General features: G+C 34.0%; 2 protein-coding genes across 5 annotated transcripts; both read right to left on the reverse strand.

The window, feature by feature from the left end:
• Positions 1–1,090: 1,090 nt before the first annotated feature.
• On the reverse strand, positions 1,091–8,302 carry LOC111046446 (glycine-rich cell wall structural protein). 4 transcript variants are annotated; one of them, XM_039444408.1, is made up of 5 exons: positions 8,143–8,302; positions 7,097–7,164; positions 4,962–5,080; positions 2,789–3,784; positions 1,091–1,252 (listed from the first exon to the last, which is right to left on the reverse strand). In XM_039444408.1, exons 1-5 carry the CDS (start codon positions 8,225–8,227, stop codon positions 1,243–1,245), a joined length of 1,278 nt encoding a protein of 425 aa, XP_039300342.1. In that variant the 5' UTR covers positions 8,228–8,302; the 3' UTR covers positions 1,091–1,242. The 4 variants fall into 4 exon arrangements, with proteins under 4 accessions (XP_039300342.1, XP_022187692.2, XP_022187693.2 ...); XM_022332000.2 differs by having other exon boundaries at positions 4,866–5,080; XM_022332001.2 differs by having other exon boundaries at positions 4,962–5,083.
• A 3,881-nt stretch (positions 8,303–12,183) lies between these two features.
• Positions 12,184–15,909, reverse strand: LOC111046429 (fibroin heavy chain-like). Its single transcript, XM_022331978.2, has 2 exons — positions 15,773–15,909; positions 12,184–14,458 (listed from the first exon to the last, which is right to left on the reverse strand). Exons 1-2 carry the CDS (start codon positions 15,840–15,842, stop codon positions 12,648–12,650), a joined length of 1,881 nt encoding a protein of 626 aa, XP_022187670.2. The 5' UTR covers positions 15,843–15,909; the 3' UTR covers positions 12,184–12,647.
• Between the last annotated feature and the right edge of the window lie 777 nt (positions 15,910–16,686).

Raw genomic sequence — 16,686 nt, forward strand, 5'->3', positions numbered from 1 at the left:
CCTCCCGTGTTTCAGATGGATTAGGCAGCCGTTGGTCCCGGCTGCCTAAAATGCATTCGTTTGGTCATGTCAAAGGCCCTGAAATTGATCAGTTGCAACCTGAAAACTCTGACACCAGACATGAGCCAGCCAGGTCACTTAAAAATATTATTAAAACAAGCATTTTTCTCACGTTTTATTTTAACAAACGTAACAACCTTCATACCAATATTATGTTTCCCTACTCCAATCCTAGTTGTCAGTTTCATTTCAATGCTACATATTTTTTTAAACTACGTCTGAATAATCATTTTTTGTATTTATTTGTTTGTTGACAGTCGTTTTATTGGGTCTCAAATTTTGTGTTCCTTTAATTCTTCATAAGCCTTTCTTGTCATAATCACCTTGACGTTTGACATTTATTGATTTAATATAATATTTTTCAGTAGTTTTATAATGTTGTACATTGAATTGATTCTTTAAATCAAGTTTATAATACTTGTCTGATATTTGGAAATCAAGTGGGTTAAATAGTGCAAATTGTTTACTTTTCATAACAGGAATCAAAGAAATTGATTCTCTTTCAAGATAACCAAAATTAGGAACAAATTGATACTCAACGACTATTAGCTCTTTCAAAGTAGTAATGTCTGTAAGTTTACAGTAACGAAAGTATCCAAAATATATAAGAATATTTTACTGCAGCGAAAGTTTCAGTTAATCCAAAATGAAATTATAGTGTATATATTCATATGATTTAATAGTAAATTTTATATTAGGCTAGGATCGATTTCATTTTATTTCTGGGATAGATTATTGTTCCACTGCTAAACTCAATATATAGAAAATTATGAAATAATTTTTGTGAACGATTCAATTAAAAACCTTATTGGAATGAAAAAGTAGAATTACTGTACTTCTGTTAAACTCCAAATTCATGGTTTTTCAAGATAAACCTCTTGTACGATTGAGCTGAACAGAACAGAAAAAATAATGGACTTGAAACATTAGAATAAAATATTAATCTGAACTGAACTATTCATCAATTTCGATGAGGTAATATTGATAAAGATGTGATAAAAATATGAAAGGTTCTTAAGTAGAGAAGCAATCAATTATTGAAGCAAAAACTTTATTTTTCATAACAGGTAGCAAAATCTGAAGTTAGTAATTTAACATTTTTGAAAGGTTCTTCAATAAAAATTTTGAGTTGTGAGGTTTGATTGCAGAAAAAACCAGTAGTAGGCCTAGAAGTCTTCAAGCTCAGCCTCCACTGAAAATAGAAAAATATTATGTTATAAAGCATATTAATTATGCAATTATAATAATGTCAATCAGCTTTGACTGAGAACTACGCATTTTTATAATAAATGTCCCAAAAATCAGAATTACAAATGAAGTATGAATATACAAGGCGTTCTGAAAAAGGTGCCCATAAGCCAGGGGGTGATTCCTCACATCAAAAGAAGAAAAAAGTTCATATTAACATAGGTCCGAAAATGCTTGGTTACCAAGTTATACAGAGTGAAAGATCTCGTCTGAATTTCAGTTCCCCTGCCCTACGGGTATTTGTTGGCGGTTAATTAAGATTTTAAATGCAGCGTACTTTATGTAAAATGAACTGAGAAATTGAATAAAACCGTTTCCACAAAATATTTTCTTACAGAATTTGTAGAAAATTTAATTTCGAAGAGAAAGATGTAGAATAAGTCTATAATAGACAAACGCAACCTTGAAAAAATAATCCTTAATTGCATACAAAACGCATGAAAAATAGACAAAATCTGTTAAACTCTATTTTTCATGCGTTTTGTATGTAATTAGGGTTATTTTTTCAAGGTTGCGTTTGCCTATTATATATACTTATTCTACATCTTTCTCTTCTAAATTACATTTTCTACAAGTTCTGTAAAAACATATTTTGTGTTTATTGTACATATAGTAAATCTGCTTCAACCCTTGAAGGAACTTGTTTTTCGGGACCAAGTTTCGCGTATTTCGTCACATATCTTAAAAATTAGTGTAGCTAACAGTCTGGAAACGGTTTTATTCAATTTATCAGTTCATTTTATACATAAAGTACGCTGAATTAAACATCCTAATTAACAGCCAACAAATACCCGTAGGGCAGGGGAACTGAAATTCAGACGAAATCTTTATAATATACTGGCACCAAGCATTTTCGGACCAATGTTTATTGGAACTTTTTTCTTCATTTGATGTGAGGAATCACCCCCTGGCATATAGGCACCTTTTTTCAGAACACTCTGTATAAATTATAGCTATCGAATATAGCAGGTTTCAACTGAAGTATAACTCTCTTAGGTAGCCTCCTCTTTTCTCAGAGATAAGTGTGCTGTATATCTCCGATCTAAGTTATCTAACGTTTCAAGCAATTTTTTATTTGCTTTCATTTCCTAAAACGAATTATCTTGGACATTTTGCGATGAATAATCATTATAAAATGAATGAGTAGCCTCTTGTCTATTGTTCACTTATTTAAAAAATATATAACGGTATTATGAAAAAAATAGAAAATTGAAATAACATTTTCAAAAGAATATTTCAAAGATATTTACGTCTTTGAAGGTTACTGTGCAATATCTTCACAATGTTCTCCAATACTCCAGAATCATTGCACGAAAAAATAAGCGTATTCAGATTTTTTCCCAGCAAAAAGAACCTGGTGACTGGACTATATATTGTGTCAGGATTTGAATATTATTCATAATCATTCATGAATATGATTCTCAAACAGAAAGAAACTAATCTACAGTAGGCCCTTACAGTATAATTGAAAACAACTCACTAGCTGCTGTGTCTGCCGTGTCCTTTGCTGCCTGCTGATGCGGAGGCAGTCGCTGATGCGGAAGCTGAGGATTGACTGAAGGATCCACCATGGCCACCTGCACCTCCACCCCCCGCACATGTTGAACAACCTCCAGCTCCGCTCGGTCCATGAGGTCCAAATCCACCTCCACTTGGTCCATATCCACCTCCAGATCCGCCACCTTTTCCAAATCCTCCTCCCCCAATAGATCCTCCATGGCCACCTTTCCCTCCAAATCCACCTGCTCCTCCAGAACCTCCAAAGCCACCGGGTCCTCCTAAGCCACTTCCTCCACCACCATATCCGCCTTTTCCACCTCCAAATCCTCCGCCTCCACTAGATCCTCCATGGCCACCTTTCCCTCCAAATCCACCTGCTCCCCCAGAACCGCCAAAGCCACCTGATTCTCCAAATCCACCAGATCCTCCTAAACCGCTTCCTCCTCCTCCATATCCTCCTTTTCCACCTCCAAATCCTCCGCCTCCACCAGATCCTCCATGGCCACCTTTTCCCCCAAACCCACCTGCTCCCCCAGAACTACCAAATCCTCCAGCTCCCCCAGAACTACCAAATCCTCCGGCTCCACCAGAACTACCAAATCCACCATCTCCGCCGTGGCCTCCTTTCCCTCCTCCAAATCCCCCTCCTGCTCCGGAACCTCCAAATCCTCCAGATCCACCATGCCCACTTCCTCCGCTAGACCCTGCATATACACCTTTTCCACCTCCTAATCCACCCCCTGCACCGGAACCCCCGAATCCACTAGATCCGCTCCCACCTCCAAATGACCCATCTCCGCCTCCAAATCCACTCGATCCGCCATCTCCGAACCCTCCTCCCACACCTGATCCTCCTCCATGCCCTTTTCCGCCCCCATGTCCACTTGACCCTCCTCCTAGTCCATCTCCTCCTCCGAACCCACCGCCGCCGCCGCCGCCTCCTCCACCGCTACCTCCTCCAAACCCTCCATCACTCCTGAAAATCGTACAAAATGATAACAATTTATGTAATTCATCAAGTGATATGGTACAAACACTCTTTTTATAAAAATAAATCAATAATTAACATAGTTTTCATTAAACCCTTAGTTTAAATTCAAGTTTTCAAAGGTTCAGCTTCCTTCCGGATTCCAATCAATTCTTTTTGGACATCATATAAACATATAAATTCTCAGAGTCGATAGTTTATATAGAAATTGTGAATTGCTTCGTATGAAAGTAATATTATATTGATGGTATCCAACTATTTCTGAAATTTGATATTCCTTTTGATTCCTGAAGTATAACTGCTTCAAAATAGCAATAAATTGCTTTCTTCAGTATGAAATTGAAGCCTCAAACAGTAATTCAATTTTAGATTTAATAAATCATTATTAATTTCCAAGAGATTAAAATTAAATGTGATAGAGAAACAGGAATTTCGATTGACACGATCTTTCAATAATCATCCCACCAATCAAATCACAATATAAAATTACAAAGTGGAGCATTGACAACATTACACTCATTCATAGATAAATTATAACTGGCAAAAAATGCACAGGGTTAGTTGAATTAGCAGACTTTGAGAGAAGCTTTCTTGGTATCGCTTACTTTAATGTTTCAAATAAAGCTCAATAAATCCCAATTCATTCATAAAGAGTTGCAAGCTGCGACAGTTGGTGTAGCGCTGTTTAAGCTATATAGATCATAAGAATTATTGAGGTAGGAACAATATCAATTCACATTGAAAGCTACTTCCTCGCATTAGGCATTTTGATAAAGCAACTGAAAATGAAAGATAAACAAGGAGATTGCGGAGATCTGGTCTGAATAGAAATCTATTACTGAGTATAGTAGATCAAAAGGAAAGAGAGATAGTGGAGATGTGATCCAATAATCATTCACAGTATAAAGTTTATTTCTTTCCGGTTCCAAGCTGAAGCCCTCTTTAATCTGAAAGCGACTACAGCGTTTATAAGTTTTGTTCATTTTTAATTTAATTTCCGTTTGCGTTTAGTTTCTGTAGCATTCTAGTTGCGCCTGAGATGCAATATAAACGTCGATTTGTGACTCACCAGGCGTAACGATAACTGTAAGAGCCTGCAGCGCTACTGCTGCTGCTGTCACTTACGTGGTACTGGTGATAATTTAGGGAAGGCTCTTGTACGTACCCTCCTCCGTAACTGCCTCCCCCTCCTCCGCCACCTCCTCCTCCTCCACCGCCCCCGCCGTAATGCTTGGGTCCACCTCCACCCCCATAGCTGCCTCTACGGCTCCTCTCATGGATTTTCAGCTAGATACAACAAAAAATAATTAGATTAGAATAAATTATTGAAAATGTTATAAAAAAATATGTAGAATGGATTTCATTGTCTTTGCACAGAGTGGTACCCATATTTAGACTAGTATCATTAAATATATTTAAATATATACATTGGACTCAGAATTGGAGAAAAATCATGAAGTGTAAAACATAACCTATTTTTGGACAATTTCTATCAAAATTTTGGGAAAGGAAAAGTTTTAGGCTTTAAACCTGTTGTTCCTTTTCCAATAATTCCTAGTTGAGAATGATATTGTATGTGTCAATGTATAAATAAATAAATATGTACCTACTAAGCCGCGTTCACACTGTGTAACTTTGTTATATGTAACTTTTGTTAGAAAAATAAGTTTTCTTGTTATACAACAAAAATTTGATCGACAAAAAGGAATTTGTTACATATTATAAAACAAAAGCAAGTTTGTGGGTCTCTACAGTAACTATATTACTCAAAGTATGGCCATTGACTGTCACGTGGTACAAATCCGCCATTAAGATTATAAACAAACTTTATAGTCCTATCTTATTTATTAAAAATTATTTGGAAATATATTGGAAATTTGAAACTTATCACTTCTTTTACCGATTGGAAACTTATTTTGAACTTCATCCGATTAGTTTGGTATGAAATTTTTGAAGGGAAACTGATTATACTGTACTTTGATATAGATCAATAAAGTTTATTTAAATAACATTAAGAACGCTTAAAACATCAATTTTTCATTATCATTGAGGATAGAAAGTTCCGAATAATCTCATTTTATTAGTAATTTAATAATCTAAATAAAAGACGGGAGCAAATTTTTCTGATCGATTACAGGATTTGGCGGAAATAACATAAAAAAGACTGAAAAATGGACCGAAAATACAAGGTTTTTGGGCCACTCTGTATCTAGCACAAGGAAATTTATGTACCCAAACAATATATTGAAAATCAGAACTACAATATAAAATGCAAGAATAAATGTATATTTAAAGTACTGTAGTTGCAGAAATAAGTATCATGACTTTAGCATTTAAATGAACAAGTTCAAAAATATAATCAATTTCAACAAATAAAGCTCTCAAATGCTGTTTCCGATTATAAACCTCAACAATTTTCAGGTGGGGGGTCCCCTGGACGCCCCCCCCCACAGGGCAGGGTCCTGGATCCGCGCCTGTAAGCAGCTGATGATTCAGCTACTTCCCCCACCACCTATTTCAACTCTATTCTATAACTTGTAACATGTTATGAGTAGTAAAACGTTCTTATAACACATGTAACAAAAAGTTATACTTTTTTTTATCTTTACCGACGTCGTGCGGGAAAGGAAAAACTTGTTATAAAACACGAAATTATGTTATAAAACACGAAGTTACATGTAATAAGTTACATGAATTTATAACATTTTTGTTAAAGTTGTTATATAACCATAACGTTTTATAACAAAGTTACACAGTTTAAACGTAGCTAAAGGAAAAACTTGTTACCGGTATATATAACACGAAATTATGTTTTAAAACACGAAGTTACATGTAACAAGTTAAATGAATTCATAACATTTTTGTTAAAGTTGTTATATAACCAATGTTTTATAACAAAGTTACACAGTATAAACGCAGCTAAACAATTTAATACAATCTGAATTGCCAGTAATATTTACCTGTAGTTTTTCTTTTTTAAATAAATTATCGTTATTCATGAAAGGTTTCTGTCCTTTTCTACAATGTATTGCAATAAATCTTCCATGTGTACGCTTGTCACCCCGTGTCCTAATAGATCATTTAATGCCAATTGAATTAATAACATGAATATTAAATATGAAAGCTTCAATATTAATAATCATTGATTTTTATTATAAGTCTTATTCTATTCACTGCGAAATTAAGATGAAAAAGACGAGTATCATTGTTATTTATAATTTTTATTATTATTGTAGCTATTTGTTCAGATTGTTCTTAATCCAAATAATAGTGTGAGAGTAATATATAACTTCTACTCACATTATTAAGTCCTTCATAGGCTTGTTCGGCACCTCCTAAAAGTTCCAGAATGTCAATTTTCTTTTCGTCTGTCGATAGAAAAAAAATATTACTTGAATATAATAAAATTTAAAAAGATAATAGACTCTTATATAGGCACATATAAATATTATTTTGAAATAAGGATGATTAAACACCAATTTCTTGTCTAATAGCCTATTCTTTTAAATTATTATGTGGAATATAACTTAGAAATGAAATACTGTGCAAGAAATAATTAGAAATAGCAATTTAAAACGATCCGTTTATTAGTGAACTAATAATAATAAAAATGCTACGAATTTTTCTTCTGCAATGAACAGCTTACAATTTTTATTTACCTTAGGCCTTTATAATATTTTTTAAGAAATGGCACTACTAACTCTTCTGGCAGTTATTCGCAGTTAGTGAGCAGTAGTGAGTTCAGTGTTGCTCTATTTATATAAAAAAGATGCAAGAGAAATAATATATATATATATTAAGAAAAATAACAGAAAACCTTGCTGTATGTGAAAGTTGTTTCAGAGATATTCTACAGAAAATAAGAGAACTTATCTATCTAAAACATTGAAAAACGTTGAATATTCTAACTGAAATTCTTATAAACTAATTGTAATACATATAAATCAATTTTAGTCTCTTGTGTTTATTATTCTATTTTTCTAGTAAACAGATTTGAGTTTATTATTTATAAAACATTTATACGAATTATTGAAGTATTTTCTAGCCAAGAAGACTCTATAATGAGCTGTAAAAGTTTAAACGAGCTTCAATTCTTAATTGAAACCTTCAATAAAATCCATCTATCTACAAAAATTGAATGATTATTATAGTAAAAAATAATTGCATTCAGTATTGCAGTACGACAGTCTTCAGTCAGGAGCAAGTAAAGTTTTATTATATAGAATTTGATAGATTTGCCAATAATAGGTAGAAAGGTCAAAGATGAGACTGATAATTGCTATAATTGAAGATTGAGAGATTGTGGGATTGAATGAGATGTTATTGATGTGAAAATAGTGGCTAACCTGCATTTCGGTCGAGTGTTGTGGCAGCCGTGGAAAGGCAGGCCGCACAGAGGATGAGCAGAGCTGCAACTGACAGATGGGCCATTGCGGTGACTCTGGAGCACGGCACATGCGCCGCCGCTATTTAAACTCCTACACTGCACTTGAATTATTAGAAAAAGGCGTCCTGAATGGTGAACTTTTTATTTTGTATGAAGTCATCCGGTGCCGGTGTGTAGTTTCCTCGAAGCTCAGGTTCAAGGTGACTCTCGATCAGCTGCAGATTCTTCCCACAACGAAAACAACACGCTGTCACTCATGATTTACCAGCCAGCCGCTCGTATCGGTTCTTGGTATCACAATAGAACAACCCGTGAGGGTATCCCCACTAATAACACTCAAGCATACGTACTTCTCGTTTTGAAATTGCGATGGGGAAACCAAACCCATCCTCCCACCAATAAACGCCTTACTCTTATTTTGAAAATGACCATAAAAATCAAGAGCACAATCCTTATCACAAAATCTCAATCCAATGAAGCAATTAATTATCGACTGAAATAAACGATTCGCCGTATTTATCAAAAGTTATAACCGGAACCGGAGCAACATTATATCAGCGCAAACTTGTTTTACCTGGAAGCCTGTACCTAGAGTTCGCGTGACTTTCAATAGAGAGATGATGGTTGATTTACTACCAATAAATTGTCGCTGTGATAGATGAATTCTTCAAATTTCATCGCTAGCGTTGATAGAAAATTATAGTTTCAATACATCTGTTCTCTATATTTTTCCCAGTTAATGATAACAATAATATCTACTAATAATTGAATAAATAAATAAATGAATTCAATTCCTCCAATAACCATTTACAAATAAATGCATAAAAACTTGGAAATTAACTGATCACTTTTTCCAGTAAGTGTGATCAGTGTACATAAAGCAAAATAACAATTACACTTATTAAAAAACATAAAGGAGTCTGAGTCTAGTCTACAGCATACAAAAATATGTTATTAAATCCAGTACTGCCTGCAGCGTGGAACAATTCTCATATTTAATGGAAATTATTGTTTGTTATCATTTGTATATTGTTTAACGTTACTTATCTCAATGATTTATTTTTTTAATTAATCAACAAGTACCCTAACATTTGTATTGTTTTTATTAGCACGCAATGTTTCGACACATTAAAATGTCAAATAGAAGGGTAACGTGGTTGATTGATTTAAAAAATATACTGAGTAGTCCTAGGATAGGACTATAATGTGAAAATTCACCCTAGATTGATGATTCAAATCAAAGTAAACTTTCTATAGCGAATTTTATTGTTCATTTGAATGTTGTTAAAAAATATACTGAGTAGCCTAGCATATAGGCCTATAATTTGAAAATTCACCCTAGATTGATGATTCAAATCAAACCAAACTTTCTGTAGCTCATTTTATTTTTCATTTGAATGTAATAAATTTATAATAAACAGTAGGTTTGTTAAAATCCAGTCCTCACCATGCAGCCTATATTCCAATTCAAAGTTAAAATGTAGAACAAATTTGAAATAGTAGAAAAATTAATCTGCTTCGTAAGAGAAATCATAATCAGTAGTAATTAATACAAAATAATCATTCAAATCAAATTATTAGGTTCTTTGAAGTATAATTTTGTCACTCATTAATTATAATGAAAAATTAAATTACTTACGCTAGAGTTTTGTGAATTTCAATGAATCATAGAATTTTGAATTTTAAATATCAGAAATGACTATATTTATCATTTGATTATTTATAAATGTGTATTACATAGATTTATAGAAGAATAATATAGATTGTATATCTTTCATAATCATTGTTATAAATTAAAGTCCAATTATTATGGGAAAAATTTCCCCACAAAGACTAGTAATTTTTGGATAGTAGATCTCATCAAATTTCTTTCTAGCTGATCTCACAATAAATTGACAATATTTGCCGTCTCAGAAATCTTCAGGGTGGTTGATGGCATATCAATTTGGATTTTTGTTTAATAATTATTATAATTTATATAAGCATTTGAATAGTTGCAATGAATATTTATGTCCATCTCTATATATACCAAAATACTTATTCTGTAGATTCACTTTCCTGGAAATTTCCTTCCATAGGGGAAGAAAACTTTCTCTATGAAGCATAGAAAAGTTTTTCTAAAATATGGGAAGAATAACATTCTCTAAAATAAAATAGTACAAAAGTTATTCAGTGATTAATCGATGGATTGTCTATTTGTAACTCATAAATTGTGCTAAACAATATCTGAGAAACATTTCATCAGTGGATTATTAATAGTAGGAGTAATAAAATGCATGCTTCATTCAACTCTTTCTTGGATAAAATCCAATACTGTAATACATTTAGGTGCCAATCATACTGTAATGCACTTCTCCTCGAAGTATATTATTATAGTGCTCTTAACTATAATGAGATGTAATTTTTCATCGCGAATTGATTGTTCATGTAAGTTACCTTTCTTCTTTGTACTTGTCATTCATTATATTCTTCATCCTGGATCAGTCTTTAGTTGTTTACGATTTCCTATCTCTATTCATTTGAGAAAAAATTCAAACATGATTATAGAGTTATGATTATGTTGATTTAAGAAATATTAATAGATAAATTATTGATGATCTTACATCTCAGAGAAAATTAATTGAAGAGAGATAAACTCTTCTAAGAACGGGAAAAATAGACATTAAAATAATATTATGCACTGGAATTTTTGCCTTGTTTATTTTTTGTAATTTGTTCCATTTCGATTTTTTCAGGCATCTTCTTGATTATAAATACTTTTTCAAGAACCCATAAATTAATTAATATAAATTTAATTAACAACTTCTTTCACCTGAAACTGACAATATGGTCACTTTTCTGCAGAAGGTAGAAGATTATGCATATCAATGAGAATAATTATTAAAGGCTCAAAGATTCCTTGAATCACGCATTACATCAAACCCTCTTTTTTATTTTTATCTATAACTTTTTATGTATTACACACGATTAATGTTATTACTTCAAGAGAAAACTTATTAATTCTGGAATGAGATTACCATCTTTATTTCTTTGTTGTGTTCTTTTTTATAAGACTAGGTAGCCTAGTGTACTTTACAGCCATTCCGGTTTTAAAATGTTTGATTGTAGCTGATAAGAGTAATAAGCTTCTGGAACCCCTACAACCAGCAATCTGCTACATGCATAGTGAGTTGGATCTTTTCTGCACGTCTTCATCCTTCTTTGTGTTTGTCTTCCTTTTCTATAATTATCTACAAAAAGTTTCATTTTCATAAAACAAATTTAGACTACTGTCGCTGTAACGGTCATGAATTCAATACCATATATTGTCTTGCATTTATTTGTATCAACCATCCCTCTAATACATTATCAATTATCAATGGGAAAAAATAAAATAAATTCAAATTTATCTTCTTTATTAGGCTACTCTCAAGTAGTTGTAAATTTGTTTTATCTATGTTTTCTCCCAATTCAAATCTCTCAACATCCAATCGGACTTACAAAAATGCCCTCATTTCATAATTTTCCCCCATAAGAATGTATATAAGTCACGTTTAAGTGCCCAATAAGTATGTTAACACTATGATAATTTCCAGACCACTTATCACCCTTGAAATTATTTCAATTGCATAAGTCGCCTCTGACTATTCAAGACCTTGTTAGGATAGGTTATTAAAACAGGTTCTTCTTGCGTATCTAAGCTCTATCTTATTGTTAAATGGAGATGACAGCTTGGAAATCCCAGGCTGTAAACGATTAAACATCTACTGCTCTCTCAAACACTGACAACTAATTATAAGAAATTTTAATTTATTTTAACAGTGTTAGTTGTTCTTTTCAGACAGAATCTGCATTATTATTGTAAAGTGTTATTCTCAGTAATAGAAAATTGTGATGAGGAATAAATAGAAAAGATCTATGGAAATAAATAGATAAATAAATGCTGAGTAGCCTGGCTGGAAATAACAGAATTTTACAATATCTATACCATAATCAAAAGTAAAAAAGAATATTTCTGTAAGAATTATAAATTTTGTTTTATTGAATGCAATATTCCAGTTTTTAAAGCACTTTATTGGTTAACAATAGTTCCTAAAATAGAATATTTTATCTCAATTTGATAACCATAGTATACTTTACTTATGTAAGTATTTAATACTTTAATATAAATCTTGAATTGTTTTTTCGTGATGTATTACACAATCTGAAATTAAGAAATGTTGATACATATAATTTGGCAATTTATTTAATAATCTTTATTAGAATAAATTTGAAACAAAATGAAAGTTTCTTGTGTACAACTAGATTTATATAGTTGTTGATCTACGCAAGGTATTCAATCTATTCTGGACAAAAAAATTAATTCCTAGTTGTGATGTCCATCATCCTGGATTCATTCAACTATATTGCTTCCAATTTAATAAATTAGTATGAAATGTTAACAGCCTTTCAGTGTCCAAATTTCATTTTGCTAGCCAATAGTTTTTAATTAGTTGACAATGTTTGGTTATCTCCTAAATTTGCATTGATGTTGAATGAAAGTCCAAGACCGCCAGTTGACTCAGTGGCAGCCGATCCTTTGTCGGGAGCAGTTGAGGCTGCAATCAGTGATCCGCCCTCCGACGAGCCACTAGCTGCAGAGCTGGCACTAGCACTGCCACTAGCACTCGAGATTCCGGGCCTGCTCTGGTGGTAAGGTCTTGGCCCAAATCCACCAGATATCTCACCAAAGAGACCAGGAACTGTGCCGCCATAGATTCCAGCCTCCAGTCCAGAAAGGCCACCTCCTCCATAGATGCCACCTCCCAATCCTAATGGTATTCCTCCACCAAAGCTGCCTGATTCTCCACCCTGTGGACGACCGCCTCCAAACAGACCATTCAGTCCTCCAAACAACGGAGGTCGTCCACTACCCCCAAGTAGAGCTCCTAAACCACCTCCAGCATTTCCAAACAGACCGCCCTCTTGTGGTCGCACCCCTCCATAAACACCACCTCCGACTCCTAGAGGAATGCCTATTGCACTTCCATACAAACTGCCATCCACACCCAAACCGAGAAGATCTCCGCCAGAACCAGCTGATCCAGCACCACCAGCACCCACACCCACACCTTGAGGCCGATTCCCTCCCAATAATCCACTTACAGCTCCATTACCAATTCCACCTCCCAATAAACTTCCTAATCCACCTAACCCACCTCCCAACCCACTCCCGAGACCACTTCCTATTCCACTTCCACTTCCTCCACCACTCACAAGTCCACTTCCTATCCCACTCCCTAGACCACTCCCTAGGCCACTACCTAACCCACTCCCTAGACCACTACCTATCCCACTCCCAAGACCACTTCCAATTCCTTGAGGTCGGCTACCACCGGAACTCCCCGACCAATACTCACTCAGGGGACGATTGCCTGAAGAGAAAGAACTGTAGGAGCCTCCTGAATTGGGGCCTCCAAATACAGATCCAGAATAGCTTCCTGTGGGTTTTCCATCACTGCCATCAATTGTTCCAGTATAGGTTACACCAGATGTGTTTCCTTGATGGAATGGGACCACATTCGGCTTGGACACTCCACTGCCAAATATTGACCCTGATGGTTTGTTAACTCCACCTGACCATCCTCCATTCGGTGCTTGGGAGCCAAAGATGTTTTGGAAAAGTCCCCCTGAAAATAGTTGCTGTAAATCCTGTTGAGCTGCACATGTAGTGTTCTTGCGACAAGAACAGGATATGAATTCCAATGTGAATTTCTGCAGATCGTGAAGATGGTACAATGCATCTCTGAAAACCACGAATATGGCTGTCAACTGCTCGGGGAGTTGTAGCTCAAAGAAACTATCAACAGTGAAACCTGGTGGAATGAATAAGCTCCAATTCCATACAAAAGGCTTTGGTTCATATTTGGAGCAGGTCTCAGGGATATCTGGTATACTGCATCTGATGAACTCCACTAGACTAGCATGTCTCAGATGAACTACCTCAATGGCGGTTTTCAACTGGAAGACGGTGGCTGTGATGACAGCTTGAGCTGAGTTTGCTCTGTCGGCAGGCCTGGGCGAGGGGCGCGCCCCGGGGGCAGGGGCTGCCTGTCCGACAGAAGCAGCTGGCCTCGACCCCAGAGCATTCGGTATTATATACTGGAAAGGCCAAATTCCTGGTGTGTTTTCAGCACGGTCTGAGACCAATGGAATTGCAGAATTACTCTCCGCTTCCAATTTCTTATTTTCCTCTCCTGTTTTCAAATCTTCTCCCGGGTTCGATTCGACATTTTTCTCATTTGTTTTTTCAGGAACTGGAACAAACATGGAAAATTTATATTTTAATTGTGTGTATAAAATTTCAAAAAAGAATAATAATGAGGCTGAAAGTACGATGTACGGTAATGTAATTTCTAAATGTTTGAAGAATTGAATATTACTATTGATGAGAACATTAATGTTTATAGAGTTCTAATAAAAAGCTAATATATGTGATATACTCCCTCATACTTTTTAGATAATTATATAGACGTGGCAAGTATGAATTACAGTAACTGTAGTATGGATAGGTATATGATAATTTTGTATGTCTCATGTGGCACGGTACTCTTTCCTGCTTTACAGGACTTCTCAATTTCTATATACTTGATCCCTAGTACTGTATAATACCTACATCACTCTTTCGAAAATCAGTTTCATTACTTGAAATTAATTATAAATTAACATAAATTTAGAACTTAGAGGTTAAAACAGTAGAAATCAGAATGATATTGATCAGTACTCAGGGACTGCAATGCCTGACAATTTTATTTTCAATTGAAATTATTATTCAAGAAGGAAAATTATGAAACTATTTGAATTGTTAGTGAGAGAAAAAATCTCTTACCAAATTGACTACAATTTCACCTGTAACAATGTTCTAACAGCACCCTGCTTAATTTACTGAATTCGCGTGAAAATAAAAAATTGCGATAACAGAAAACTATATTTTTACTTGAATAAGATAAATAGAAGCCGTAACTTATTTCTTTTTGTTAATCTATTTAACATCAAAGTTCATTAAAAAACGTAAACTAGATATAATTCAGATAAGAGCATAGGTAGTAGATTTGGATTTCTTATAATAGTCCCACAGTGAATATGGTATGAAGATTTCAATTAGAATGACATTTACAACACAATAATCTGAACACTCAGAACTATAGGTACTTTAAGCTTCTTCTGTATAATAATAATAATTCAATTAAAATGCATTATCATTGACAATGGCTAAAAAATAAGGCACATTTAAACTATCTATTATTCCAATAAGAGAATCTTTATTCAAGAATTTTTCCTACTTCTTTTTTTTGAGAAACTTATTAGCCTATTCGATGAGACAATAACTAATACAATTACACGCGTGTAGTTGAACATCTATTGCATATAGATTTCAAGTTCAAAATGCATATGAAGAATTCTTGTTTTGTTAAATGCTGAATTTTTTTTAAGATGTGACCCACACGTGGAGCTCAACAATAATTATTATTCTTTATTGCGAAATATTGTCTTTTCATCAGCCTTGACTCATGAACAATATTATTGTTGGCTTAGCTTTGAAAGCAATAGAGATTGATTAATGTACTTACTTTGAGCGAATGAAATAGTGATCAATAACAGAGTTATTGATATCCTGAACAGTGCCTCAGCCATCTGCATTTTCAACAAAACTGAAAAGCCAAATTTCTACTAGACTAGAAGCTGCTTATAAAACTTATCTGCTACTAATGACCATTTTCCACCACGGAGGTTTTAGGTGATAGTGTACGGTAACTTAATTATTATTGCTGAAACTTTTCAAGAGATTATTGTAATCAGTTTGGTGGAAATCAATCGTGAACAATGTCTTTGTTGACTCTCAACTCAGAGGTCTGTTAGCTAGAAGAAATTATAACTAGCACAAAAATGACTGTTGAATAATACCGTATAGGCTAATGAGATTATAGCCAAACCATCAAATATTAACCATCAAATTTCATGGAATTAATTAATCCCATCCTATAAAGAACATTTTCATACATGCTGACACCATTCAATCATTTATATAAGTATAATAGGTACATTTCTTTCAAAAGAGAAGCTGAAACTATAAAAACGATTGCAGATCTAAAAAAAAATTTCCATGATTGCCTGATTTATGCACCCAAGTTTTATTATAGTTAGGTCGAAGCCTACTCTTTCATCAGCCCTACCATTCAACAATCAAAATGCGGTGACCATTTTATTATAAGATTCTTCGAGAAAAATGTATAGCCTATTTCAACAACTAAGGAAGTAGTCACAATATTTCGAATAGCAATGAAAAAGATCCAAGTATGTAAAAGTACTCTGATAATAATGCGTCAATCCCAAACGTCAGTGAAGTCACCAACATTACTGAGGTACCTACCTAGGTATATTTCAATAATATAAACATTTTGTAAGGCCCTCATAATTTCACCTATTTATTATTATAAGTAGAAAAACGGTGAAGGACCAGATCGGATTAGATTTCTATTTAGTT

Source organism: Nilaparvata lugens, chromosome 1 (assembly GCF_014356525.2).
Source record: "Nilaparvata lugens isolate BPH chromosome 1, ASM1435652v1, whole genome shotgun sequence".
NCBI classification, from domain to species: Eukaryota; Metazoa; Arthropoda; class Insecta; order Hemiptera; family Delphacidae; genus Nilaparvata; species Nilaparvata lugens.

Bases quoted from the DNA above. Each gene is read 5' to 3' on its own strand.
- LOC111046446 (XM_022331999.2), bottom strand. From the start codon at position 8,227: ATGGCCCATCTGTCAGTTGCAGCTCTGCTCATCCTCTGTGCGGCCTGC. The intron at 5,084-7,096 runs GTGAGTAGAAGT...TGTTGTATCTAG, and splicing joins CCTATGAAGGACTTAATAAT to CTGAAAATCCATGAGAGGAG. The intron at 3,785-4,865 runs GTGAGTCACAAA...TACGATTTTCAG, and splicing joins TACAGTTATCGTTACGCCTG to GAGTGATGGAGGGTTTGGAG.
- LOC111046429 (XM_022331978.2), bottom strand. From the start codon at position 15,842: ATGCAGATGGCTGAGGCACTGTTCAGGATATCAATAACTCTGTTATTG. The intron at 14,459-15,772 runs GTAAGTACATTA...TGTTTGTTCCAG, and splicing joins CACTATTTCATTCGCTCAAA to TTCCTGAAAAAACAAATGAG.